Source organism: Haliotis asinina, chromosome 5, assembly GCF_037392515.1.
Source record: "Haliotis asinina isolate JCU_RB_2024 chromosome 5, JCU_Hal_asi_v2, whole genome shotgun sequence".
Taxonomy (NCBI): Eukaryota; Metazoa; Mollusca; class Gastropoda; order Lepetellida; family Haliotidae; genus Haliotis; species Haliotis asinina.
This window is the reverse complement of record NC_090284.1, coordinates 59,529,934-59,557,363: the sequence shown is the minus strand read 5'-3', so window position 1 is coordinate 59,557,363 and position 27,430 is coordinate 59,529,934. Positions and strand designations below refer to the sequence as shown.

The following is a 27,430-nucleotide window of genomic DNA, read 5'->3' as shown; positions in this document are numbered from 1 at the left end:
AAACATGGTTCTTGTTACCATTATGTGTATGGTGTGATGAAGACAGATGTTTCTAAGAAGTGCGTGAGTGAGTGAGTTTAGTTTTACGCCGCACTCAGCAATATTCAATCAATGTGGCGGCGGTCTGTAAATAATCAAATCTGGACCAGACAATCCAGTGACCAACACTTGACGTGATAGAACAATTCTACAATCTGTTCACTGACGCATGAATGCTGCATGATGACTATGTCTTCTGAAATGGCGGCCATACATTAAATCGTGAAATTGCCTACTTAATATTTTCCCCCACACATGCATACCGCGTGATAGCAGGGGGTGAGTTTAGTTTACGCCGCACTCGGCAATATTCCAGCTATATGGCGGCGGTCTGTAAATAATCGAGTCTGGACCAAAGAGTCCAGTGACCAACAGCATGAGCATCGATCTGCGCAACTGGGAACAGATGACATGTGTCAACCAAGTCTGACCACCCGACCCCGTTAGTCGCCTCTTACCACAAGCACAAGTCTCCTTATATGGCAAGCATGGGTTGCTGAAGGCCCATTCTACCCCGGGACCTGCAAAGGTCCTCTAATAAGTATGCATACATTCCGAAGACAAAACTATTGATTCAGTTGTATGGTTTATTACACAAGCAGGTTTACATAGTGCAAGATTGGTGACTCACAAGTAGAAATCATGGTTAAACAAGTTACAGAACCTTTCTGTACAAAGGCGGAAGAAACCATCACAATTTCAAACCCTTGCGTACATGGGTGTATATCTGGGGTATCTGATAAAAGATAAATCGTAATATACAATTAATAAACTTTAGGTTTTAGGAGTAAAACTATCCGAGTATCATTTACACATCCAGGGTATTTGCCTAATTATTCATCGTTGTCATAAGGCCGAGGTCAGTAGTCGAAACTGTAGTCGTAGTTGTTGTTGACGTCGTTGTCGTCGTGGCTGCTGAAAAATAAATAGGAATTTATTTAGAAAGGAAAACTGCTTTTGTATTCCATTTCAGGAAATATATTCCATTACACTGTGTATATTTGTGACTGGTGTTGGATATACATTGTAAATGGACTTTGTTTGAGAAAGCTGATTCCTGGTTTTACTGCCATTAACACCACGTATCCAACTTGATGTTTATAAGGATATTTAACACCATGAACATTTTATATAGCATGCCTAAAGTGAATCCACAACTTCAAGATGTTTCGGTCACGTTTTCAAGTTGAAAACGGCTCAGGTATGGTGGTAGCCCATGAAGATATTGGCTGGAATTGTCTTCAGTAAAGTATGAGATTAATGGATGCAGGTCATTGTATCCTACGTGCATACATCGATTCCCATCATGTTAGTTACTGAATTATCTTACCCAACTTATATATTTACACACAAGTATAGATAGAAAATTGCAGAGTGCAGCTTTGTGAAGCAAACACACAAACGCTGAAATTGTATCCTCAAAAATCATACCTGTCGTCAAAGCATTCTTGAATACCTGGCTCACTGTAAATAAATAAAGAAGGAATAAACATGTAATAAATTTGTGCCACCTTTTACAAGAAGATTTTCTCAAGGACGAATAGAGACTGGTAGCAGTATTACCTTTAAAGATATATAATCTTCTGTTCTACTTACATATACAAATCAGTTGCTTGACGGGATTCACAGAGTACACAAGGTAGTAATCATTGCCAGTTAGAAAGACTCGATAACGATTTCCGGTCATGGCCAACAACTCTTGGGAAGGGGCGTAGTGACCGTAACCGACACCAATGACGGCGACGTGATCCGCCCTCAGCAACAGGCTCTCGGACACTGTGGAGAAATAGTTGTCTGACTGTTGTCGAGTGACGACAATGACGATACGAGCGGCATTTGGGCGACCATCTGTCTTGAAATAGGACCTGATGGACCTCAGAGCCAAAAAGGTTCTTGCTCCCAGGAATTCTGGTCTCCAGTTCTGAATAGCTAACTTAAGATCGTTTGGGTTGTTGGTGAAAGGCGCAAGGACTCTGACAGTGTTGCTGACTGCAACGATGGACAGACGAACTTTGCTGTAGTCGCACTGGGAGACGAAAGTCTTGAGGAAATGGACAAGCCCCGGGGAAAGCACGATTCCTCCCCAGCTGTGATACACTGTCGCTTTGGAGTCGACGACGGCAATTACGACGTCGGTGTCGATTGGCACTGAACATTCTGAAAACGACCAGTTCATTTAATGTCATACTTATTACATTCACTGCCTTAAACCACTGTAGAGAAAAGCCTCAGAGAAATATCTGTTTCTTATCACAAAAACATCCTTGATGCAACCTCATGATGAGATGCATACTTAAACATATTTTTTATGACGATCTCAGTTCCTAAGATGAAAACGTTTTGCTGATCATCAATACATAATTATATAGGGCGTCCAGATGGAAACAGACACATCACTTTGGTGTTCTTTTTAGTGAAATATACCATGCGTATCGTGACATTTATATTTTCAAAAGTCAATATCAAAGTCTTTGTGAAAAGGCATGTGTCAGTGGACATGACTCACGGGAAGCTGAGGCATATCCCCCAAACACTAAAACGACGCCAAGGCAGACGAGATGCAGACGAACAGACGACATCAGGAACTTCATCTGAATAATCAACCAAAACAATGAGTTTTTTTAAAGTATCTATTAGTATTTGAATATAAAAAATATAATACACCTTAAAAGTTAATCTGTCATAGTTTACAGAAAATAGTTTGTAGAAAATAATGTTTTCAGCTTTGAGTACAGCATTGATCTATAAAACAAAATAAGAAAATATTTGTGTCGATTTCGATTTTTGTTTCGAGATTTGTCACTAATCTCCATAAAATGTCCATCTCTTCCTTTATGTTAAGTGGTTGGCAAGCCTTTGAAACTGTCAAGGGCGATCTAAATTCACTGCAAATACGTAAACTAAACATGTTCAAAATTCATGAAACTCACAGTTTTCACTCTGTTGACCCAGTGCAGACTTTGGAGTGACGAGAATGACAGCGCTTCCACTGCTGCCTCTAATATAGCCAAGTGCCCACTGCCCAGGATCAAGATCAGAGTAAACATCGGTCAAACATCCTGCACTTCCCTAGTGTTTTAAATCGAGCGTAAAGACGAAGGAAGGGCTCTGGTTGATTAGAACAGATTAATGAAATTAAGATGATAGACAATGACTGAAGGCATGGCTTCTACATGACATGCAGGTGGCACGTCGTCGTAATATGGGAGATATGATCTTTCAAATTGTTTCATAATTTTAAGATTTTGGAATGAATTAGCGGATTGTGTTAAGTCCTTTTGATAGACAAGCATTTTAAGTTGTATCTTATATATATTAATTGTGTAAAATACTTGACTATGATCTTCGTTCTTTCACTTACGATGCACATCTGACAATTAAATGTGTACGTTTTATTGCGTCTCTGTGAGACGCTTATTAAACAAGAACACCTCAACTTAGTATGGGTAATGCAGCTGTAGTGACTTACTTGATCAATTATAGTCACTTAAATTGGATTTAATGTTTAATGACGCCAGATACGATTTGAAAGCCTCAACCAATCATGGCATTATGCACGACATGAACTGTAAAGCAAGCAGTTCTTCTACTGAAAGGATGAGTGTTGTTACTTTGTGAGACATGATAAACTTTACCCGCCGGGTGTTGGTGCGTGTGTGCGGAAAGTTTGGCGGGTGAGTGCATGCATTAATGTATGAATTGTGTGTGACTGTAGGGAGAGGGAAGTGACACCGTTCATGTTTACGCTCGATTTGCATTGACAGCTAAGCATTGGATGTTTGACCCGTGTCACCCCTGATCTTGACCCTGGCCAGGGAGCTGTTGGCTATAGGGAGCCGTGGAAGCATTGTCATTCCTGGCCATTCACAGACTGTTCTCGGTCAGGAGAGTGTTAACCGTAAGTATAATGTATCTATAAACTATTACTTAGATAGCAGCGAGTACGTGAGTTTAGTACTGGGCCTCTATCAGCAATATTCCAGCTATATGACGGCTGAGTATCGAACTATATGGATACGATGAAATTAGGTGTCAGTCAAGTCAGCGAGCCTGACTGAAGACTGAAGATCAATTCTAACTCGGATCTTCACGGATCAGTCAGACAGCAAATTTTCACAATGTTTTGTATGAGCAATTATATCATAATCTAGTTTCTACATGTAAACACGTTTGAATACAGTATCAGTAATGTAGATACAGACACAACAATTAAGTAGGCACACATATGTGTAGTTATGCACGGGGGGAACTTTGATATTTGCTTGATCTGTTCTGTACACATCATGCCAGAAATTGTAACGAAAATCCGTCGGACTTTGGCATATATTCATAAACGGATTCACTCTGTCACAATGTTTCTAAATGTAGTTCCGTTTTCTTCTCGTACATTTTTGTTAATGTTTGCTAAAGGAATAATTATCAGCATATGCCTTGACATAGTGAAAGCATTTTTCTTTCATTGGAAGATGCACACAAACTATAATGCAACTGTTTATAATAGTACTATAACTATAAGTACTGTGTATTTGTGCAAAATCCGTGCAATTTCTCTTTTACATGGTTGAGTTATTTTGGTATTCTTACGCCTGGTACAGTGAAGATTTGAAGGTCAAAACAGTAGTTCTCTTTTTTCAATCGTGGACCCGTGAAGGTCCCGGGGTAGAATAGGCCTTCAGCAACCCATGTTTGCCATAGAAGGCGACTCAGCTTGTCGTAAGAGGCGACGAACGGGATCGGGTGGTCAGACTCGCTGACTTGGTTGACACATGTCATCGGTTCCCAATTGCGCAGATCGATGCTCATGTTGTTGATCACTGGATTGTTTGGTCCAGACTCGATTATTTACAGACCGTCGCCATATAGCTGGAATATTGCTGAGTGCGGCGTAAAACTAAACTCACTCACTCACTCACTTCTTTAATCGTGACAGTTTTATTGGGACAAGTTGCTCTCAGATTCATTAGAATCACTATTTGAACAATGTAAATATATTATGAAATCTACCCTTTGTTTCCTTACACCTGAAAAGCCTTTTCAGTGGAGAATATAAGTTGTTCACTGGTCACGGGGGCGAAATGGGTTGAGTTACCCTCGATACTTGTTTATGTTCCCTCAGCCCAATTTAGCGTAATCTCCCTTCCATCGATTTCCATTCGTAAAATATCGGTAAAAAGGTAACTACCAGGAAGTACCCAATCAGTTTGTTATTGGCAGCGGGGTATATAGCAATGTACCACGGGGTACATTGAAAATAACAGAAGAGCGCTCAGCCAATAAGAAAACGACGGGTTTTTTTGGTGTGAGGTAAGATAAACGATCTTGTGTGCCATAAACTTTGCTAGCTAATAAAAGTGATGTTTTACAAAATAGATGTTCACTAGATATACGTCTTATTTTCCATCGCAATGCAGACCTCTCAAGTGAAGAACATCTTCAAACATATCCATCATAACTTCAATCAAACTAAACGATACCTGTCAGTTATATTCTCTAACCGAAGATTTGTCACGTATATCATATGTTTCTCATGTAAATATATATCTGTTGTAAATATTGGGAGAGGGCGTCATTAAGTTGGGTAACTTGTGCCCAATCCTTTTCCTATATGAATAAAATATATATCAAATGAAAGGAGCTGATGATGTTGATCACGAAATTATTCTACAGTTTTGGACCATTTGATGTCTTGTGGTGCCAAATGTTTGTGGTGATATGCGTTTAATGCTGGATTATCATAAACAATGCGTATGTAAATTGAGTGTTGTTTCTTGTGACGACATAACATAAAAGCCATTGTCTCTGCATTTATATTGCCCAACCAGTGTTACCCAATTATGGAGGGTTATGATATCTCTGCTTACTATTTATTCGGTTCCACTGATGTCTCGAGATTATGTCGACATAATTACTACATCGTCGACAAATGACTTGGTATTGTTTTGAAGTTCATATAATAACATAAATGCACATCCATAATTACAAGGTTTGCATAACTGTCACTGTTTGGGTGAAAGGTGAGTAACAGGATTGGGTGATCGATCTCGCTGAATTGGTCTGCGTAGACCGGTGCTGATCATGTCAGTTACTCGATGTTATGGTCCAGACATGCGTAGTAATATATATTACATCTGCTTCGCCTTTAATGCCTTGTAATATGTGTCAGTATATAATCAAGCCACACATTCCGTATTTAATAGGGCTCAGGTGAGGCAGTGCCATTTATTGTGGTTTGTAACTACCCCGGATCATTATTTTTCTGCTTTATTTACCCGTCCTCCATAACAGTGCGGAGACTAGATACACTAAAACAAGTATGATAACATTCTCTTCCCACAGAGGTTACTCCTCTCGCTTAAAGATATGACAGTAGTAGGGAAATATGACAGGAGTAACCTATGTAGTAAGGGAATGCGGGTAGCCTAGATCGCGCACTTTGTGTTCTCCTCCAACATGGAAGAAGCCACAGTGACTGCCTTCACACACACAGATGTAATTTGTGATAATTCTCGATAGACTTTGCGCTATACCGTTCCTGCACCTATGAAGGACGATAAACTATGAAATTGTAGGGTGAACAAAAAATCTCTTGGGTTTTCTTAAGTTCAGAATGTGTAGAGTGACTCTTTCAAATATGTATGAAATAGGAACTGCACCTCTCCTTGAAGTTGTTTTCTAACTTTGAAAACATTTTGGCCATTTCTTTTCATGTTATTAAATGAAATGTTCAAATCTGAAAAAAAATTAACCGACGTTTGCAGGTTATTGGCTGAACACAAATGTCGTCGTACGTATGGACGTCCTTGGTATGACCTTTTATTCTCGACCTTTTCGTGTTGGAGGTATAAAAAAGTAAAACGCCATATATGAAAAAAAACATTTCTATTCGATTTCGAAAAGAAATATTTTGTTACAATCGTTTAAAACACAGTAAACACACTTGCACCTAAGTTATAAATTGTCGGGCACAAGGAATTATACTTTCGGAACCTGGACTTGAACAAACTTTCAAACCCTATCCAATCATTACCACGCTGAAAACAGTTGCTTCAAGTCTGTTACCCATAACACATCCTCAATGAATAACCATCTCATGTTTGTTTCATTTTGAGCCATCACCAACCAGGGAGTATATTTCATCTGCCCGTAAGTGTAATTGTATGATACAAGTTCTCCATGAAGCCACTGGGGTATTGCATTGTTACAGAGATGCCGTCCTTAGCAGCCATAAAGAGATAATGTTTCGAGAATTACTTTTGGCAAGGGAGTTATCAAACATTGCACGAGCATCTTGCTCAATTGTCCACTATGAACAGCTGACGCCATGTCATCCCAGGTCTACGGGCAGACACTAGAAACCAGATTGGTTGCAACTAGCGGTAGTTCCTGGTCACTGTTAACGCTGATAATTCTACTTGGGTTCCGAGAAATGGCCTGCAGCTGGGTCTGCGTGATAGCCACACCCATGAGGGTCGGAAAGGTCACTACCCATGTCTCCACCCCCAGATTCTCTGCAGCAATCGCAGCAGCTTCCGTAGCCGCATCATTGTTAGACGATCCATCAACAAGGACCACCAACACCTTGCTCGCTCCTGCATTGCCGTTGTTGATCAGCTGGTTGGTTGCCTCTGTAATGCCTAGGTCGACAGCGGAGCTAGCAAACGGGATGGTGTTGTCAGTGGCAAGGGCGTTGATGACTCCGTTTAACACTGCGTTATCGCTCGTGATGGTCTGCAGTGTCTGAACATTGCTCTCGAAGACGGTGAATCCGACGGGGCATCTAGCGAGGGGGAGATTGTCGACGAACATGTTGGACCAGTCAATGATGGCTGGGTTGTAGAAGGCATTGAGACCTTGAAAACGGGCTGTACTGGCTGAGTGGTCCAATAACACCATAATGTCCACCAAAGTGGCTAAACAAAGAACAAAACGCAAATAAAGTGTGAAGCTTTCTACCGCCATCTCTAAAACTATACCTCCTTGTCGATCTGTTAACAACACTCGATTATTTAACAGTAAACATTTATCTGAAATATTGACAGTTCGTTATAGTTATTCATCAAGTTGAAGTGCTCCAAGTGCATGTTAAGGAAGGCACTTCCGATTGGACAATCATGAAATGTCCAGACTATCTGAGAATACATTAGTGAAACTGACATTACACTGATATATTTTATGTTTCAACAACATTGCACTGGAAGACACTATTAATTAATATTTACCACCCATAGTCGTTGCGTCGTTGACCACCGTTGTCACTGGCGTTGTAGTTGTTGTTGTAGTTGTTGTTGGTGTCGTAGTTGTTTGCGTTGTAGTTGTTAGTGTAGTTGTTGTGGTAGTAGAAGTAGTTAATGAAACTGCAAAATGAGTTAGAATGAGTTTCGTCTCAAAGATATATCATGCGTAGGAAAAATATTAGATAGTTGGCTCAGCCAGTGATGATCGGAGTTAAAATTCATGTTCAGTAATCCTTGTTGGTCTTACGAGGGAATTTTAGGCTTGTCTTAGTTGGCACGTGTCACCGTGTCCAAGCTCATGCTCATGCTGTTGATCATTGGATTGCCTTGTCAAGACCACCTCCATATTGCGTTAAACAACAGCCACACCAATCCAAACCATGACACCACATTGGAGATGAGTATTTTCTCATCGTATTATCTATGACGAATGGTAATACGTAACACGAAAACGTGGACGATATTTGAAACAAAGGTTTCCCTAATGCACTTTGAAAGTAATAGGATTAAACACACCTGTGGTCAGCTTCTTCTGAAATATCGGGCTCACTGTCAAAGAAAATATGCACATAAATCAATAAATGAGCGTGTGTATACCGACTGTATGTCGTTAATAGTAATTCGATCAGCATCATTTTTGTATGTTTCGATGTAATAATCATTGTACTCACGTTTGCAAATAAGTTGCTTGATTGGTTTGACAAAGTAAATAAGAAAGTAATCATTGGGAGTTATCAAGATTCGATCACGACGTCCTGCCATTGCGGTCAGCTCTTGAGAAGGGGCGAAGCGACCGTAACCGACACCAATGACGGCGACGTGATCCGCCCTCAGCAACAGGCTCTCGGACACAGTGGAGAAATAGTTGTCGGATTGCTGTGGAGTGACGACAATGGCGATACGAGCGGCGTTTGGGCGAGCGTCGGTTTTGAAGTAGGACCTGATGGACTTCAGAGCCAGGAACGTTCTCGCTCCCTTAAACTGTGGTCTCCAAGTCTGAATAGCTAGGTGAAGGTCGTTTGGGTTGCTAGTGAAAGGTGCAAGAAGTCTCACGGTGTTACTGACAGAAACGATGGACATTCGGACTTTGCTATAGTCACACTGGCTGACGAAAGATTTAAGAAAGTGGACAAGACCCGGGGAAAGCACGATTCCTCCCCAGCTGTGATACATGGTCGCTTTTGAGTCAGCGACGGCAACCACGATGTCGGTGACGACTGGCACTGAACACGCTGAAAACGAAATCAATATGTAATTGCACACACTTCAATAAATGTGTTACTGCATAAGTACATTCCAGATCTTGTCTTCTTGGTGTCCTGTCTTAACATGTCTGTTTCATCATACAAGGTGTCTTCCTCGGCATGTGATGTTCCTACACAGACATTTCGTTCAAGATGACTGATCCGTTTAAAGTTTCCCCAACCTTATGTCTTCTTTTCGACACTGGTCATTCTTTAATTATGAAATCATTGTACGTTGTACATCTGGAGATGTTAGTGTGTATCTATTTGAATTTGTTGATCAAGCGTGTTTGTTGACTACATGGTTCGTTTTGTACACACAAAACAGAAACATATGGACCACCAACACAGAACATATACAGATAGTAGATTCTGTCACATATCTGATTACTTCAACACTTCTCAAAACCAATAGCTGAGAAATACAAACATTCGTGCAAATATACACCTGAGCATTATTTAAGCACCCTATTTTGAATATAAGATGTGATCCTACAGAAAAGTTAGGGAATAGCCATCAATTTAATCAACTATATTCGAAGAAGCTTTATCCATTGGCGTTTTCACAAATACCATAACCTTTACTATTCTTTATGAAAGAATATGTTGATGAAAATGTGATGGGACTGAAATTTCACCCCAAATCACTATTCCACTCTTGCTGAAACTGCTCAATAAAATTACCTTTAGACCAAAAATAACGATTCTGATATACTCCAAGATCACATTCAGACATAAAGTCAACTTTAATTATGCATGATCATGAAGAATCCGAATGTCAAAGATTTTTTCTAACAATTTAGAGTGCTAATTGACGAAAACCTGAAAAAGGCCACATTAATAAGAGTTTGGAATAAGTAGTTTATTATATTGAGGTAATTGTAATGAATAAATACTTCTACTTGCCGGATGCTGATAATTACAACTAAAATCTTTTCTTTTTGTTCGTAAAGCAATTTTTACTGCATTTTGAAATTTTACTTGTTTTGTTTGACTTTACCTAAATCTTAGTCTACAAACTTTCATCCATTCACAATAAATTCCGAATTTAGTGACCTCGAAACAATCAATTATTACTTTAATTTTCAGAATAAGGTAACTTGTTTTAAACACAGGCAGTTATCCAAATTGCAACACGTGGTAATTTCAATGACGTTTTCGTTTTTGAAACGTTAAATACTCGCACTACCAAATTATACGTTGTTTTTCGGAGAGAGTTTAGAATTTCATTTCAGACAAAGGTAATTGGTAAAATACAGAGTGGTGCGTATTTTATATTTATGTATAACATTTTATCACGTCTGAACGAACATATTTCCTTTTCATACTCGGGTTTTGACAGAACTGAACTTCAAAAGGCCGAACAAATAGTTCATTTTCTGTATTCAATATGCATATGTGTAATTATACATTGTAAATTCATTTCTGAGGTCATGTATTCTGAGGTGATATTTTCCTTTTCACAAAGTATTTTTACCGTGTTGTTCTGTTCCAGAGATACATTTCAGTAGATTTTACTCACGTGAAGCTGAGACGTATTTTCCTAAAAAGAAACAGACGACTAGGCAGACGAAAAACAGGCGAGCAGACGACATCGGTACTTCCATATTTCATGAAAAGGTAACAGTAGTTGAATGGCTACAAGGCAAAAAAGTAAAACATTTTAAAACAAACAGGCACCCAAATTGAAGGATGCGTCCGTAATGGTTAAACAGCAATTTAATGACACTCAAATCTAACTGTCATTACATGATGTTGTTGCCATTTGGCGATAATCACATCGAGACCGACCTTGCTGAAAACAACGTACAAGCAGAACGTCTTAGAATTTTGTAAACGCACTATGTTCTCCAGAAGAATGCAACACACATACTTTTCACTCGGTTGAAGATAGACGGGAATGTCAGCACGTCCTCCGTCCCTGCTAATATAGCCAGGTGACCACTGCCAAGGGTCAAGATCACACAGGGCTGCGGTCAAGCATCTAGGGCTGCCCCACTATTGCAAATCGAGCGTAAACATGAACAGAATCGTTTCATGTTGATTAGCACAGATTAATATGATTACGTTGATAATCACTGTCTAGAGGCGTGATTTCTACATAACATGTACGCTGGTTGGGGATAGTCATGCGGCTCTGAAATGTTCCACAACTCCTGTAGAAGTAGATGAGTAAACTCTCCCTGGATCTCGAATCCTAGGGGCCTATCAAGACAGAATCGAGATATCGGGTGATTCGAGATTGAAATGCATTATACAAATGCACGTTGTGTACATACTACTGCACATGCATTGAACTTGTAAACGACAAAGTAGGAAACAAAAAATCTCTAGTTTCATTCATTTATTCGTTTCGCAGTAATCATTATAATCATCATACACATACATAATTATAAGCATAAATTATGTGTAAATAATTCTAAAAAGTGTCACATGTACATGTAATAACTGTAATAACTGGCATATCATTATCAACGTACATCACTGCAGCAGCCATACTGATCACGTGACAGTGAGTGTCATACAAAGTCTCTTGGAAATGCTTGACAGCTCGGTTTTACTGATGAAGTCTACCACTTTCATAGCCCCAAAGGGGATTGTCAACAAACTGCTAGTTTGAATCTTGCAATGAAGACGACTTGAATTTAAATCATGAAATGAATTATTAACTCATTCTTTATACAAGAACACTGCATGGCTGTTTAGAAAATATAGACTACCTCTTTCTATTTAGGAAAAGAAAATGTTTATTGTGAATAAAGAAAATAAAATCCTTTAGTATAAAGAAAATATAATCCTCTTTCAATCTTATTGATGTGCGAAATGAGTTACTTGTGTTTATCACTGATAATCCTCTACATTACCCTTATCAGCGAATCTTTATGGGGTAGAATATACATAGTGCAAGTCATGAACTCGTGAACTAGTAACATCACCTATGCCGAATAACGATGAGCCTTACAACAGGCCCAGATGACCTTTTTACCGTATGACATAGCTATGAGGTTAATTTTGCAGGCGACTTCATTTACAGAGTGATCGTGTTAAACTCAACATGTTTTCTTGTTTGAGGAGACATAAGGTGAAATGGAGTTTGTGTGCATCTATTTCTTCAAGCTAGGACTAATGGTAGTATGGTGCTAGCCTAGAATACCATGCCGTGGTTGAATGTGGATACCTCACTCACACACTTTACGCCGATTCCGAGATGACCATATCGCTGCTTTGGTCCGTCAGGGTAACAGTATAAACCATATTTTAACATTAAATTTGGTATGAAGCGACCAAGGTTTGAACCACTGACCTTCCGGTGTGGGCACACGCATCATCCAGTCGACCTCGGAGGCTGCCTCAAGTCGTTGATAAAACAAACAGTTTGATATCTGGTGTAAAAGTTGCTTTATTCCTGCATGAAGCATCAATGCTCATCTCAAGTGCACGACATCCATAAAATAGCATGGCCAGCAATAGCGCAACACCAAATTGGTCTGCGACAGGACGGGAACACGTGGCGTCAACGTCCTAGGCAGCCACCCACCGTCGGCTGACCTGCCCAACTTGGCCAACCCTTGTGGGACAGACGACATCAGATCGCCCCCCCCCCCCCTCCCCACCCCGGACCTCAGGAAATACGAAATTTACAAGGATCTTAATTACAGGCCTGAATTCCCTTTCAATAACTGATATTTAATATTTAATATAACTAATAATATTTATGTGGTCACGTGACGGAGTCGGACTTATTTCCGAACACCAATAACATGCCATAGTCTCCTGGTAATGTGTGATGTGACATATTAACTGGCTACGATCGATTTGTTGAGGGAGCGAATTTTAACTTTGTAACATTTCACTTATTGGATAATTCTGTTCCGTTGGAATGTGACAACATACCCGTTGTCCTTCACATACCAACACATATATCATGGTATTGTGTGAATATCTGGGGACATGAAGACACAACCCAACAGTTACATTGAATACGATAAACAGTATTCCAGACAAAAGCTCATTTATTGATGATAGACAATGCATTCACCTTCCTTAAATTACACAGCATAATATATGAACTGATGATTTAATAAAAATAAATATTCATAAATCATGTGTAAATAAATTAGACAGGTGCCTTTCAGGCGCAAAACATGATGGCGTGATCGTTGCCTTTCAATTAGTCATGACCCAATAGGAATACATCAAAACACTGAAACAAAAATAATAAATAACATAAAACATGGCTGATGGACTACCAATAGTCAAGATGTGTGTGCATTATGTTGTCAACAGGGTGGCCCTCTTCAGCATTATGTGCCATGACCGTTGTGAAATGTAAGTAAAATCAATACACATTCATGATCAATACTGTAATCATAAACAATAATGTAATCACGATCCATACTGTAATCATAAACAATAATGTAATCACGATCCATACTGTAATTATAAACAATAATGTATCTTGATCCGTATCCGTGTAGTTATTTCAGCAAATACAGACCAATATGATCATAAAAGGTGGGCATGTCAATTCCCGTTGGTGTAGGAGTTGTAGGAGAATTCTATGGGGAAAAAATCCACCCAGCACCATCTCCAATGGTCCTAATAACAAGAACACCTTTCCTTGTTTCATTACAAAGGACTGAATGCATTGGGACAGATTCCGGAAGGCAGATTTGTTGTTAAGTCTACAAGATCCGAGTCCACCCGATTAGCGAATGTCCGTAGAGGGTCCCGAGCGATGGTGTTGAGAGTTGCCTGTGTCACCGCCAGGCCGCTGAGCGTCCGCAAAGAGACCGCGTATACAGTGACGCCAGCAGCGGCCGTTGTTTGGGCATCAGTTTCCAAGGTGGCAGCGTCATTCGGAGACCCGTCCACAACGATGTAAATCACTTTCTGAGCTCCTGCGTTGCCGTTGTTGATAAGTTCATTGGTGGCCAGATTGATGGCGGCAGCGATGTTGGATCCGCCGAAAGGGATGCTGTTGTTGTCTGCGACCATGTTGACGGTGTTTGTGAAGATGGTCGTGTTGGTTGTTAGTTGTTGACGTATTGTTGCCGTGTCGGAAAACGTCGTGAGGCCGACGGTGCACGTTCCTCCAGTTGTCACTAAGCGATTGGCAAATGCAGTGGCAAAACCAGTCAGGGCAGACGCCCAGCTGGCTGTCAGTCCCGAGAAGCGTCTGGTACTGTCCGAGTGGTCCAACACTAGCATAATATCCGACACGACAGCAGCAACTGAAGTACAATGGATTATAGCAATTTTATCAAACAAATAGTTAATATTAATAATGAATGAGTTTTGTTTTACGCAGTGTTTTTCTCATATTCCTGCAATATCATGGCGGGGGACATCAGAAATGGGCTTCACATATCGAAGAGATGTGCGGACTCGAACCCGGGACATCGCCGTGACCAGCGACCGCTTTAAAAAATGTATGGATTGCAAGCCTTACTGTTCAGTTCAGCTGAATCTGATGAGGGGGCTAGGATAAGCCCATAAACATAGTAAAATAAACTCAAGAAGTTGCTGTCCATAAAATTTGCCCTGTATTACTACGCAAACTTCTAAATGCCTTTGAAGAATCGCTTCATACATTGTCCGTATTAGGGATGGAACCCGGGTCAATCGCTTTAACAACTGGACTAACTCTTCCACCACCTGAAGGCCATAATCTTGGTCATTCCTTTACCACAACACAAATACATCCCGGTTAGATAGTGTTAAAGTTTCCACAAAATACTCACCGAGTGGAGCTGCCATTGTAGTGGTAGTGGTACTTGTAGTTGCAGTGGTGGTAGTGGTTGTGGGGGTCGTGGTGGTAGTAGTAGGGGTAGTGGTTGTGGGTCGTCTCGCCAGTATTTGCCGGTAAATCTGAGCCACTGTAAAAAGGAACATTATTCATTGACAAATATTCTATGCCTGGAGTTTGGCGCGGTATTTATATAAGTGCACATACAAATTATTATTATGTATAAGCTTAGACACACATCACATACTATAAACGTGAATCACTCACTATACTGGTTCTGTTTGTTTGTTTGTTGCTTAACGCTACACTCAGCAATGTATGACGGTGTTTTGTAAATGGTCAACTCAGGACCAGATAATCCAGTGAAAAAAAACATGCGCATCGATCTCAGCGATTCGAGCTATATGGCAGCAGTCTGTAAATCATCGGGTCTGGACCAGACAATCCAGTGACAACAGCATAGCATTGGTCTCCGCAACTGGCAACTGACGACGTGTCAGCCAAATCAGCGAGCCTAACCACACGTTGGACTCTTACGACAAGCATGGATTTGCTGAGGATCACTTCTGTCCCGGATATTCTCGGGTGTGCCCCATATGATATGTACGCGGAGACATATCCTATGCAAATGTGTACAGATCCTATAAGCATATTCGGAGACGGATGTCAGGCACACATGTGGATGGTTGATAGTTATTGGCATAAGAATGCCACTACTTTGATTCGAGCTTCGGACACATACCCATATGCCGAATGAGTGAGGGGTTCATCGCTGCTTTGAACATCGATCAGTTCAGTGGTATCAGGGTATTTTAGATTCACGTAGGTAAAGAGCCTGATGCGGTGATGCGGTTACCAAACGTTTACGGACTTGGTGAATATCACGAACACAGCGATGGTGCTTACAAACGAGAAAAAATATTACAGTACTACTTGGGATTCGAACCAACTTCTAGACATCCAGGCACGCATAACTAAGGACGAAGCTCTCTGAAAGAAGCCGCTGACAGCAGGCAATACAACCGTAAGTTACGCGCTTATCCGTGAAGGTCCGGGTTAGAATATTGGCCTTTAGTAACGAATGTTTGTCGTAAGAGGCGAGTAACCGGATCGGGTGGTCAGACTTGCTGACTTGGTTGCGCACAGATCGATGCTACTGCTGTTGATCACTGGAATGTTTGGTCCAGATTCGATTATTTACAGACTGCCGCCATATAGGTGCCACGTAAAACTCTCTCACTCACACGTTACACGTTAGTTTACGTCGCCTAGATTCGTACTCTACGTTCTACTCACGATAACATATGAGCCTCTTGATCCTTTGACTTTGCTGCATCAGGAGGAAGTCCGATGTTGTGGAGACAACTTGGAGGGAGTTACCTCCCGCCATCATCGTCAACTCTCTGACAGGACTGGGCCCATACGTCACGCCGACGATGGCGACTTCCTCCGCCCTCAGCTGGATGCTCTCGGACACTGTAGCCACATAGTTGTCAGATGCCCTGTTGGTGACGAATATGGCCAACTTGGCCGTGTTGGGGCGGGCATTTGCTCTGAAGTGGTTGCTAATGAAGCGTACGGCGTCGTAGGTTCTCGCCGTTCCGAACTCCGGTCTCCATCGTAACGCCGTCTGCAGCGTTGTCGACACGTTGGTGAAACCGGTGAGCTCACGTACAGTTGTCCCGTATGCCACCAGCGAGATCCGGACCCGGGATAAGTCGAACAGGGTGACGAAAGAACGCAAGAAATTGGCTATACCGGGGGAGATGGCAATCCCTCCCCAAAAGGACTGCATTGTTGAAGCACTGTCGTGGATAGCGATGACGATGTCGGTGTTGACGGCCACGTCGCAGTCTGAGACAACAAAGAGGTGGTTGTGAGTCAGAGTAATGTCAGTTTGGTTGATAACGAAATTCGAATTGAATTCCAGTAACAGAAGGTGAGAATAGTTACAGCATCAAAATTGTTTCGGACGCTCTTGGAGATAAAACATTAACAAGTAAATATTAGCATCTTCTATATAGTCTACAACGGTGTTATTATTACTATCATCACTGTTGTTGCCATTTTTATATTTACATATTGTTAGCTTTGTTATTGTTTTGGTTTTTGGGGAGTTTTTTGTTTGTTTGTTTGTTTGTTTGTTTGTTTGGGGGGTTTGGGGGTGTTTTTGTGATCGTGGCTTACTCACACATGCTGTTTACTCCGTCTATCACCACACACAGGAGGACCAGCGCCGTCCCGATGACCTTGACCGACGGAACCATGGCGATGACGTCGACTTGCTGGGTAGTGTTTTCTCTCTGGAATCAAGAAGACAACATGTATAGTTAAAATAAAACCATATAGTTTTCGTTAACATCTTTGCATAACCCTATACAAATTGTGGGTATAACTGATGAACTTACGTTATTTATAAACCATGCTCATATTACTGCCATGGACGTCTTGGGACGAACGTTTGTGAATAGAGACACGATACATACACGTATATCATAAATGAGTATAGGTTTGGATTTTATTTCATAAAACATACCTATTCAAAATATAAATGTATAAATTCACCACAATGTATATCTCAACATGATGATTGATGGGGTATTATCATGTCAAAACAGTGTAAGTCTCACTTAGATCGATCTGCTTCTGAACCCTTCATGCACAAACCAGTGAGACCCTTACAAATTTAAAATCTCTTCGCTTTTCGTAATAGCGTTATGGGGTAGTTTCTATAACCTAAAACCAATTTATCCATCAGTTTAAAATGCCACTGTAAGAAGTTTAAAAACCCAGAGTTGTTCATATGATCACAGTTAACATCTCATGACAGCTTATCACAAGTTTCAAAATATTTTCAAAAATTACTATCATATTGACATGAACAAAGACCACGTTACAATGTCTCACCTGCTGTGTCCCAGTGTGATTTGTGCAGTTGGAGGGTAAGGGGCGACGTTTTAAATCACCCAGCGTAATTAGCCTATGGCGTTAGCTAACGCTGGAAGGAGATGACGTAATAAGGCGAGATATTGGTTGTTAACTTCATAAGCCTTACCTGAGAGGTAATGACGTATAACTGATAACTAAGATCGTCATCACTATAAAGGTATAATGGGTGATTCTCACACAGATGTTTTATGACATCAACATGGCTTTTAAACATGTGTCCCCGCCGTGATATTGCTGGAATATTGCTAAAAGCGGCGTAAAACCAAACTCACTCACTCACTCAATTTAAACATGTGGAATTATACATTTTATAGACTAAATCAACATAAGTCGGCATTCCGCATAGGCTGTACATCTAGTCCGTGTTTGATTGCTAACTTGCTTTTTCTATTTTTGTACCGTCGAACATTAATGTTGCAAAACGGTGATCAGAAATAAATCAGAACATCAAGTGATTACCATCATGATCATTAATCTATGCAGTTAGGACAGAATGACATGCTAAACTGAATTCTCAAGCCTTACCATCCGATCCTGTTCGTCGCGACTAACGAGGACGAATTCTCTCATGGATCTGTACAGAGGACCTTGAAGTTTAGATATTAGAAAGTTTAGGTAACTTGGCGTAAGCCATTTAATGTTCGCGTCTCACCAGGACCGAAACTATTATTGTAGAAAATAAACATTCGTTTTCATCTGAAAGAAGCTTCTTTATTCTTTTACACATAAACAAGAGCAGAGTCTTTGAAGGGCATTTAGAAGTGATATACATAAAGACAATAGTTTTTATGGCATCACCGGATGAAGAAGTAAGAATATACTTCGAAACGTCGTGACTCTTCTCAATAAAGAAGTTGTCATCCATAAAAAAACTCTTGTATTCATAAACAAGAGCAATTTTGCAGAAAAGACTCGCCTCAATTTTCTGTCTATGCGGTTTCAAATCGCTGTTATTGCTTTGTACGACACGGGAGTAAGTACATCAAATTAAACACCGAGAAGAAATAGGGTTGGTCTAAGTTAACGCCCATCGCGTATCGCACGTACATTTGTTTCACCGTTCCGTCTTCTGAGGTTACCCCCCTTGTAATACCAATAGTATTGATTTGAATCAATCATTGTTTGTTAAACAACTTTTATCCTAGGTTGAATAAAATTCTAAGATTTAAATGGCCAGTTGGCAAAGTAAATTTATGACGATTCACATTCTCAATTTCACTTTATTTTATTTACTTTTATGTTTAAAGTGAAATGCGAACAGACTATAACTGGTTATGCTTCGTAATATACTGGACCCTTATACGTGGTGTAATCGTCCCCTCATCATCCCCCTCGTTGTATCATCCCAGGGCGCCGGTATCCCGACAATCGGCTGATCACGATGAACATAATCCGTTATCTTTCGGCGTCGTTGCCCCGATTTGTCCTCTAACCCCTGGGCTACATGACACAAGACACGCTCGTCTAAAGGATCACTGGGATGGTATACATAAGGGGTATTCCTTAAGTAAACCACATAACGAGTATATAGTTCCAGTGTCCACGTATATTTCTACGTTCAAGCTGCTGATCGGCTATGGGCGGTGTTGCCTGGCATCACTTTGCAATAAGCGCGATATCAGCAACACCGTGTGGGGTTGTCGCTGTAGAGATGCAACATGTATTGTTTTTGACAGCAAAAGAAAACCTACAGCTTCATGGATCCCAATTTATCGCTTATTGTGGTACTTTTGTATTTTGGTGAGAATTTCTTCTTCTTTTAACAGCAGGACTGCCAACATTTGCTAATTTTTGGCAGCTTAATATCGGTTTACTATATGGCGTATTGCGACATGCCTGTGTTTGTGCGTGCGTGCGTGCGCGCATGTGGGTCTCGGTATGTGTTTTGTACTTAAGCGCGTGCATCTGTCTTTTGTACATGTCAGAACTAATGCCAGTTAAGTCGTACTAGTCCAGTGACATATGTCACAGTTATTACTCCGTGTAAGAGATCCCATCAGACACGATATCCTCGAGTTCAAGCCGGCTACACAGTTTTTGTATTTTTTGCCTTATGTCGGTCACCATAACACATATAATCACTCACCGTTGTTGAACACCTGGCCAGTTACAAAACGTCTAATATTTTCCATTTATTGATCTGAAATATACATCCCTGCCCGAAGATCTCACACATGAAACAGAGAGGCCAGGCCCAAAGAAATATAGCTTGAAACGGGTTACCGTTGTTTGATCTCAGCTGTTCATTTGGGAACTAGGAATATGTGAAAGATGATGAAAGTAGCAGACTTTAATATTCCAGTCTGTAGGTACAGCCGGTTGGGCACTGTCATTGAGAGTACACCGATGCTCAGACTGTGATACCAAACACCAATATCCACAGACAAATCCATTTATCAGTACTGCAGTGAACTGCTAAATGGATCATATCTTCATCAGTCTCACTGCACGCCTTGCTATCTCTATTTCCTCTACATTAGTGTTTACTTCATCCGCCTGTCTGTCGTGACACCCCAGTAAACCAAATATTGTCTTAACAAATTTAAACTCATTTAGTGATTTATAAGACTATCGATGAGTCGAATTTTTTATGCTGATTCCCTACAAACGGTGAGTGATATCTGGTACTGACAGTAACAACACAAATCTAACGGTAAACTTTATACATTTTCTTTATTAAAACCGATCACAATGTAAAACTGTTATCAATATGACGATTTCGATTTATAATTGCAGAAAGGGCTTTCCGAACAATGACAGATCGATGAAAATATAATGACGAAATTTAGAACTATATCTTGAACGTCAAAACAAGTTGCCAATTTCTGAAAACAAAAGAAAAAAATAATTATATGCAAATTATAGACTACTGGTAGATATTATTAAATGGATTAGAAATACAACTAAACGTGAGACCGACCTTCATTTATACATCACGAAGTGCATAACGCCCTATACTAACCCAGTATACCCATTTTTTGGGGTATAAAACTGACTTTCATTTATTCTGTGCGATATGTGTATATAACTTCATGTTACTACACGAACCCAGTCACAACATGTCACATGTTTTTTCATCTTCATCAAGAAGTGTATATCGTATTATGTCTTTGTACTAACCTAGTGTCCAATCTTCCCTCAGACGTATAAAATCGACTTTTATTATTTTATTTAAGAAGTGTATATTGTGCAGTGTCTCTATACCACATAACTTAGTGGCTACGATGAACAGTCTTCCTTTAGACGTATAAAGTCGACTCGCGCGGCTTGATCCGGGAAGGCGACTCGTACAAACACAAGCGATGCGTGAAAAGATTATCCTTACAGTCGAAATTGGGGAACAAGAGATGTTTTTTTTTTTTTTTTGTGATTACAACCATCTTGGGTCTGCAGTAATAAATATACCCTGGTCCCATACATGCACATTTGCAAACCAGGTTTTCAAGAAAGAGTTGTATTAGAAATTCTGATTTCATTGCTAAAATTGCTCAGCTTGAAAACCGAAATGTTTTAATACACGTCTGTGGAAGCATAGAAAAATACGTTGATTGTGACAAGCTGACTCTGTCACTGACAAAACTCGATGTCTAGTGAGGCGTGTGATCCGTTTTTACTTCAGTCACCAGTGAAGATCCTGGTTGGAGCTGGTCTTCACCACCCATTCTTTGTCGTGAGGCGGCTAACGGGATCGGGTGGTCAGACTCGCTGACTTGACTGACACATGTCATCGTATTCCAATTGCATAGATCGAACCTGACGCTGCTGATCACTGGATTGTCTGGTCGAGACCCGACTGTTGACAGATAGCTGGAAAATATTGCTGAGTGGGAAGTTAAACAACAAACAAAACAAAGATCGGCATTATTTCAGTCCCGTATATTTGAAATCTAGGAAAGGAACAAGCAGTGAATGCAGACTGTCTCAGTCTCGTTTGTAAGTGGTACAAGTCCCTGTGGTCTGAATCACGATATGCGAGGGAGCTCTCTTGGCAGATAGATTGTGACGTCAGAACGAAAATAACGTCATTGTGTGTTCGGAAATCATCGTCAGTCTGACACTTCGCCCCCAGACTTAAAGGTTGTTGAGTGTACAGTGTGTTTCGGGACAATATTGTATGTAGCATGAACGTATTTTTTTAAACCTTGAGCGTTGACGTGGACATGTACGTTACGAAACCTTCCAAACCGGTTAGCTCTGAAGGTTGACGTCATGGCTACGACGATATTGTGACGTCATGGACAATCGTCATTCCTCAGAACAAGAAGGCGATCTACTGCCACGCTCTGCCAAATTACCATATCCACTGCATAACTGGCAGCTTGAAAAAAATTATCCAGCTTTATAGGTTTGGTTGAGTGACAGACCAATTTTCGAATGGATTCCCACCGAAATAAAGGTAAGAAAAAGACTGTGTTATTATCATATTACTGGGTAGAGCGTGTGAACCTCAGTTCTTGTGTCCTCCGACGTGATATTGCTGGTTTGTTGCTGAAAATCGCGCAAAACTTAACTCGCTCGTTCACATAATAAAATTACTCCGAAATCATGATTCACGTGTAGAGTCACCAAAGTAATATTATTTCATTTTGTGTTAATGTTTTATAATTAGTTTTATATTCTTATATGGGCATTTACATAACGCTATAGTCCACCCCACCAGGCGCACCAAGTTAATGTGGTTTTCCCATTCTTACGAGATACCCATTCATAGCAGGGTGGACTGGCCACATGGTCACAGCACTTTGTTCAAGTTTCACTGCACGTTGCTTTCCATGCAGGTATTTGCGCGTATTCATGTGGCCACTATCTGGTCATTTACCAACGGAATCGTGTTTTTTTTTCCACGTGCTCGGGGTTGGGTACTGTACACTAGGGGTTGTGACAACACTGAAAGAGACTGCACACATAGCTGACTCCAAAGTGTTTAACCCTGGCCACAGCTGGGCTCCTTGGATCTCTCCCACACGTGCATCATGTGTCAGCTATAAACATGTGGTTGTGTTTTGTCGAGATGATAAAGGATATAATTATGAATATTGTTTATAGAGAGTGAGTTGGGGTATACGCCTCTTGAAGCAATATTTCCAGCAATGTTTTCAGCAATATCACGGCGGGGGACACCAGAAATGGACTTCACACATTACACCCCTGTGGGGAATCGAACGCGTGTTTTCGGCGTGAAGAGCGAACGCTTTGACCGCTAGGCTGCTCAACCGCCCCTATTGTTTATAAACAAGTAAAAATACATTTGACTCTAGATTAATACCAATTCGCAAATCACTAGCGGAGCTGGTCTCGCAGGTAATGTCGTGACTCAGTGTTTTGACCAAGGGCACTTGGAGTGGCCTTTGAGTATGTAAAACGAATATTATCGGTCTCTGTGATGATAGTTTATTTCAGACCACATGATGTAATGATAAATTATAATTACTCGTAAACCTGTTCATTTTAAAAATTTTACCCCAAAACATTCTGAAACGTGCACATTGCTACTTTACCATACAGTTCCTTTAGTATAACGGAACATATATATATTCCAACAATCCCATAATAATTATTTCAATCCAAACTGTATATCTAAGTTTCACCATGAAGGTTTCATACCTCAGTTTGGGTTTTGCAATAAGTCCGAACATATTTCGTAGTATAATTCTTAGTAATGTAAGTCTATACAGAAATCACAATTTGATCACAGGTGGTAAATTTGTCGGTACTAATGAAAATATGATGTAAAGTAAAGTATATGTACTTGGCGGAATGTGTATAACGACCATTTTGGTGTCTTGAGACAAGGAAAAGATTAGGCTTCTTTTTATTTGATCTCTCGATACCAGGAATGCAAGGTCGTAGTACAAGTAGATTCCCCCTGATATCTCATGATATATGTCTTCCAGGCGACAGCTGTTCCCTATACCCAGAGACAGATTGGCCCCGAGTATACAACATGGCCGCCACGGACATGCTCCTGTTTGCTGGAAGGATGACTTTCCGCTCCGATCTCCATCTCACGTCCATTCATTCCGACCTCAGCGTTTCTGAAACGTGCACTTGTCCCGTGGATGCCGCCATCATTTGGATAGAAAGACAACTTGACAATGTCAGAAAGGGTACGACTTCAGACAATCACTTCCCCTCCATTATATATTAATGCATTGTGTGGAACAATTAACCGATCAATTCAGACAATAGATATTTTTCCCGAAAATCGAACAGTTTGAACGGAAATTTTGTATTTTGCATGCATTGTGATTTCCAGACCTAGAAATAATAAAGAAGACGAGTATGACATCATCCACCCGTCCTGTACCTCCCACCCTGCCTACCCGCATGAGGGGGTGTGTCGGGGTTATTGAGTACGAACTGCAGGAAGCAGAGAGACTAAGGCAGATCGGCGAGAGAAAACAGCAACGTGAGAGAGAAACTTCGACACAGGCGAGAGTAGTGCTGAGGGAGGAGAGAGACAGGAGAGACACTGTGTCGTTTGCAGCGGCTAGGAAGAGAAAACTAGAGGAGATGACCTCATCAATCAACATGGAGGAAACCAGACCAAAGAGATCTCGCAAACAAAATTCTAAATATGGTATGCATGTTTACGTCTTTAACCGCGTAGTCTTTCAAGTTGGAGGTTGGCTGTACGTTGATGCTTCTGACAGGGTATATTTTCAATCGCTGCGTTCCAAGGAATATAGACAACCAACCTAAAATAGACCAAATAGTCAGGTAAAACCCAATTGCTGTAAACAAAGGTTATTCCTTGGGTGCTGGTGATGGAAATAACTTCGTTCTTACTGCGTGACAAGAATTAGATGAGCCGCGACCTAACAAATGACCCCAATCTGTATATATGGGAACGCCCTCCAGAACATTCTATTTGAAACAAAAAACAATTTCCTCGTGCAAATCATGCCGTGGTGGTGTTTTGCTGAAACTAACTTGGTATTGATTTCACGCCACGGTCAGCATGTATTGCATGTGCTTAATCGCCAATCTGCTTGAAGCAAGCAAGTGTATTCGTCCAGATTACTTGCCCCGCCTGCTTGTTACAAACGCTTTCATTGTGCTGGCTCATCTAATACTTGTCAAGCAGAAGTAATATTCCGTTTTGTTCTTTACATACACTGTGTGCATTATAAGTTGTTCACTAGTCAAAAGTGGGTTTGATGTGGGTTTGTTTATGTTTCCCGAACCAGTGTCGTTTTCTGACAGGCTAAGCGCTCTTCTATTATTTTCGATGTACCCCGTGTACAAGCGAGATACATTGCAATGTACCCCCCTGCCAATGGCAGCTCATTCGGTACTTTGTGGTAGTACTTCTTTATCTCGAATAGCATTGAATCACGTATGGTGCACGGAAATTACCGATATTTTGCGAATGCAAATCGATGGAAGGGAGATAACTATAAATGTGTTGTTGTTTTTCTTGTGTCATCTGCATTGGCCTCGCATTCCAATGAATAAATTTTGACAATACATCCATTGTTGTCCTTGTGAACAGTAAGAAGGGGAATTACACCATGACGACTTTACTAAGACAATAAATGCGAGAAAAAGCAACAAGATGAAAGATTCGAATCGTTTGATTCACACAGGCTGGCTGAAGTGTATATCCAATATCTATGATTAGAACTGTTAAAAACTAGCATTAAGGTGCCCATGGGTTGACGTACCCACGATGTTTGTTTATAAATGTTCCCTGAGCCCGAAGGGTACATCAAACCCACACAAACCCTCGTGACGCGTGAACAACGTATTGTAACCATATACATGTAACATGTTATAGTTGGGTGAGCTTAAACTATTGATGGGTAGTATATAATGTTATTTGTTATATCAGCCAACGATCGAACTGATGGCTTCAAATGAACTTTTCTCTGTTGTTGTAGACAGCGGCACATTCCTCATGCACAACGGCTTTGTCACCTCCCGCGACACATCCAACATCGCCAACAGACTCAGGAGTAGGATGACTCTAAAACGTAGACACTAGGTGAGTACAGGAACTTTACTCACTTCTTGTTGAATTGATGCGTGTCGGTTTTATAGGTTCAAAAAGGGGACTGTCAAACGTAGCCACTAGGATATAGTATCGAGACTACACACTTCTTGTTGAATATGGTAATGAGAGTCGATTTTATATGTCAAAGGGAAGACTATCAAATGTGGGCACTAGGTTAGTACAGGTACTTCGTGATAGTAAATTAGAGTCTGTTTTATGCTTCGAAAGGAGGACTGTTAAATGTTGCCACTGAGATAGTAAATAGGCTTTGGGCTGATTTAAAGAGCGACGATTTAATACGCTGCAGACAGTGGAGCATTGACAATTGACGTGAATTCGGTTAGTGTCCTGTACATTCGTAGATAGGTCACTAATTGATAATACAGAGGCACTGGGTATGTTATTCGCTGTGCTATACTTCGCCACTAAATATTGGTTTATTCAAATCTTGTATGTTCTACATTGTGGCACATGACCACTAAAAATATTACTATATGGAGACGTGAACGTGGCCACAGGGATATTCTTACATTGATAAACGTGACCATTCCATGTGATTATCGAGGTTGACGTATCTTGTGTTTTAAGTTGAAAACTATTCCCAAGTTTCAAGTTAAGATCAGTTATCTTGGATATCACTTGTACTGACGGGATGAACAAGATCCGTTGCAGTCAACAAATGAGGTCTAGGTTTGCGGTTTTAAATTAAATTTAGAAGTACTATAATTTCGTTATACATCTCTGATTTGTTAAATATATATTATGATTATTATCATTGGGATGTTTATATAGCGCACATATCCATGCAACTCATGGTTGCTCTAATTTTCTTGGTATTTGTTGCTCTGATTTTCCATCACAGTATGTTTATGTCCTAACTGTAGACATTTATTTCTCTTCGTAATTTTAACCACTTAGTTCGACGAGTGAATCTGATTAGATTCAGTATCTAGTCCTTCAACTGTTAATCATATTTTGAATAGTGTATATGGTTATCACAACTGAACTGTTGTTGCAGGAAGTTGTTCACGAATAACGCGAGTTATTTCAAAATTAATCTTTCCCCTTTTGATTTGTTTGCAGAAATCGGATTCTCTTTGAGTGGGGACTGAATGGTGCTTTATACAAAACCTTTTTTCATCGAACTGTGATAGTTTCCGAAGCTTTTTACATGCTTGAGACTGTAAATTGCAACCTTTTTCACATTTTGTACACATAA

General features: G+C 40.4%; 3 protein-coding genes across 3 annotated transcripts; 1 reads left to right on the top strand and 2 right to left on the bottom strand.

Moving 5' to 3' along the window:
* Positions 1 to 7,374: 7,374 nt before the first annotated feature.
* On the bottom strand, positions 7,375 to 9,446 carry LOC137283941 (mesocentin-like). Its single transcript, XM_067815613.1, has 3 exons — positions 8,945 to 9,446; positions 8,259 to 8,393; positions 7,375 to 7,949 (listed from the first exon to the last, which is right to left on the bottom strand). Exons 1-3 carry the CDS (start codon positions 9,444 to 9,446, stop codon positions 7,375 to 7,377), a joined length of 1,212 nt encoding a protein of 403 aa, XP_067671714.1.
* Positions 9,447 to 14,146: 4,700 nt separating this feature from the next.
* On the bottom strand, positions 14,147 to 17,533 carry LOC137283940 (collagen alpha-1(XII) chain-like). The gene is made up of 4 exons (XM_067815612.1): positions 17,458 to 17,533; positions 16,563 to 17,120; positions 15,324 to 15,396; positions 14,147 to 14,750 (listed from the first exon to the last, which is right to left on the bottom strand). The coding sequence occupies exons 1-4, from the start codon at positions 17,531 to 17,533 to the stop codon at positions 14,147 to 14,149; spliced, it is 1,311 nt and encodes a 436-aa protein (XP_067671713.1).
* Positions 17,534 to 22,589: 5,056 nt separating this feature from the next.
* LOC137283292 (uncharacterized) lies at positions 22,590 to 26,202 on the top strand. Its single transcript, XM_067814744.1, has 4 exons — positions 22,590 to 22,611; positions 24,110 to 24,322; positions 24,472 to 24,795; positions 26,099 to 26,202. Exons 1-4 carry the CDS (start codon positions 22,590 to 22,592, stop codon positions 26,200 to 26,202), a joined length of 663 nt encoding a protein of 220 aa, XP_067670845.1.
* The last annotated feature ends 1,228 nt before the right edge of the window (positions 26,203 to 27,430 follow it).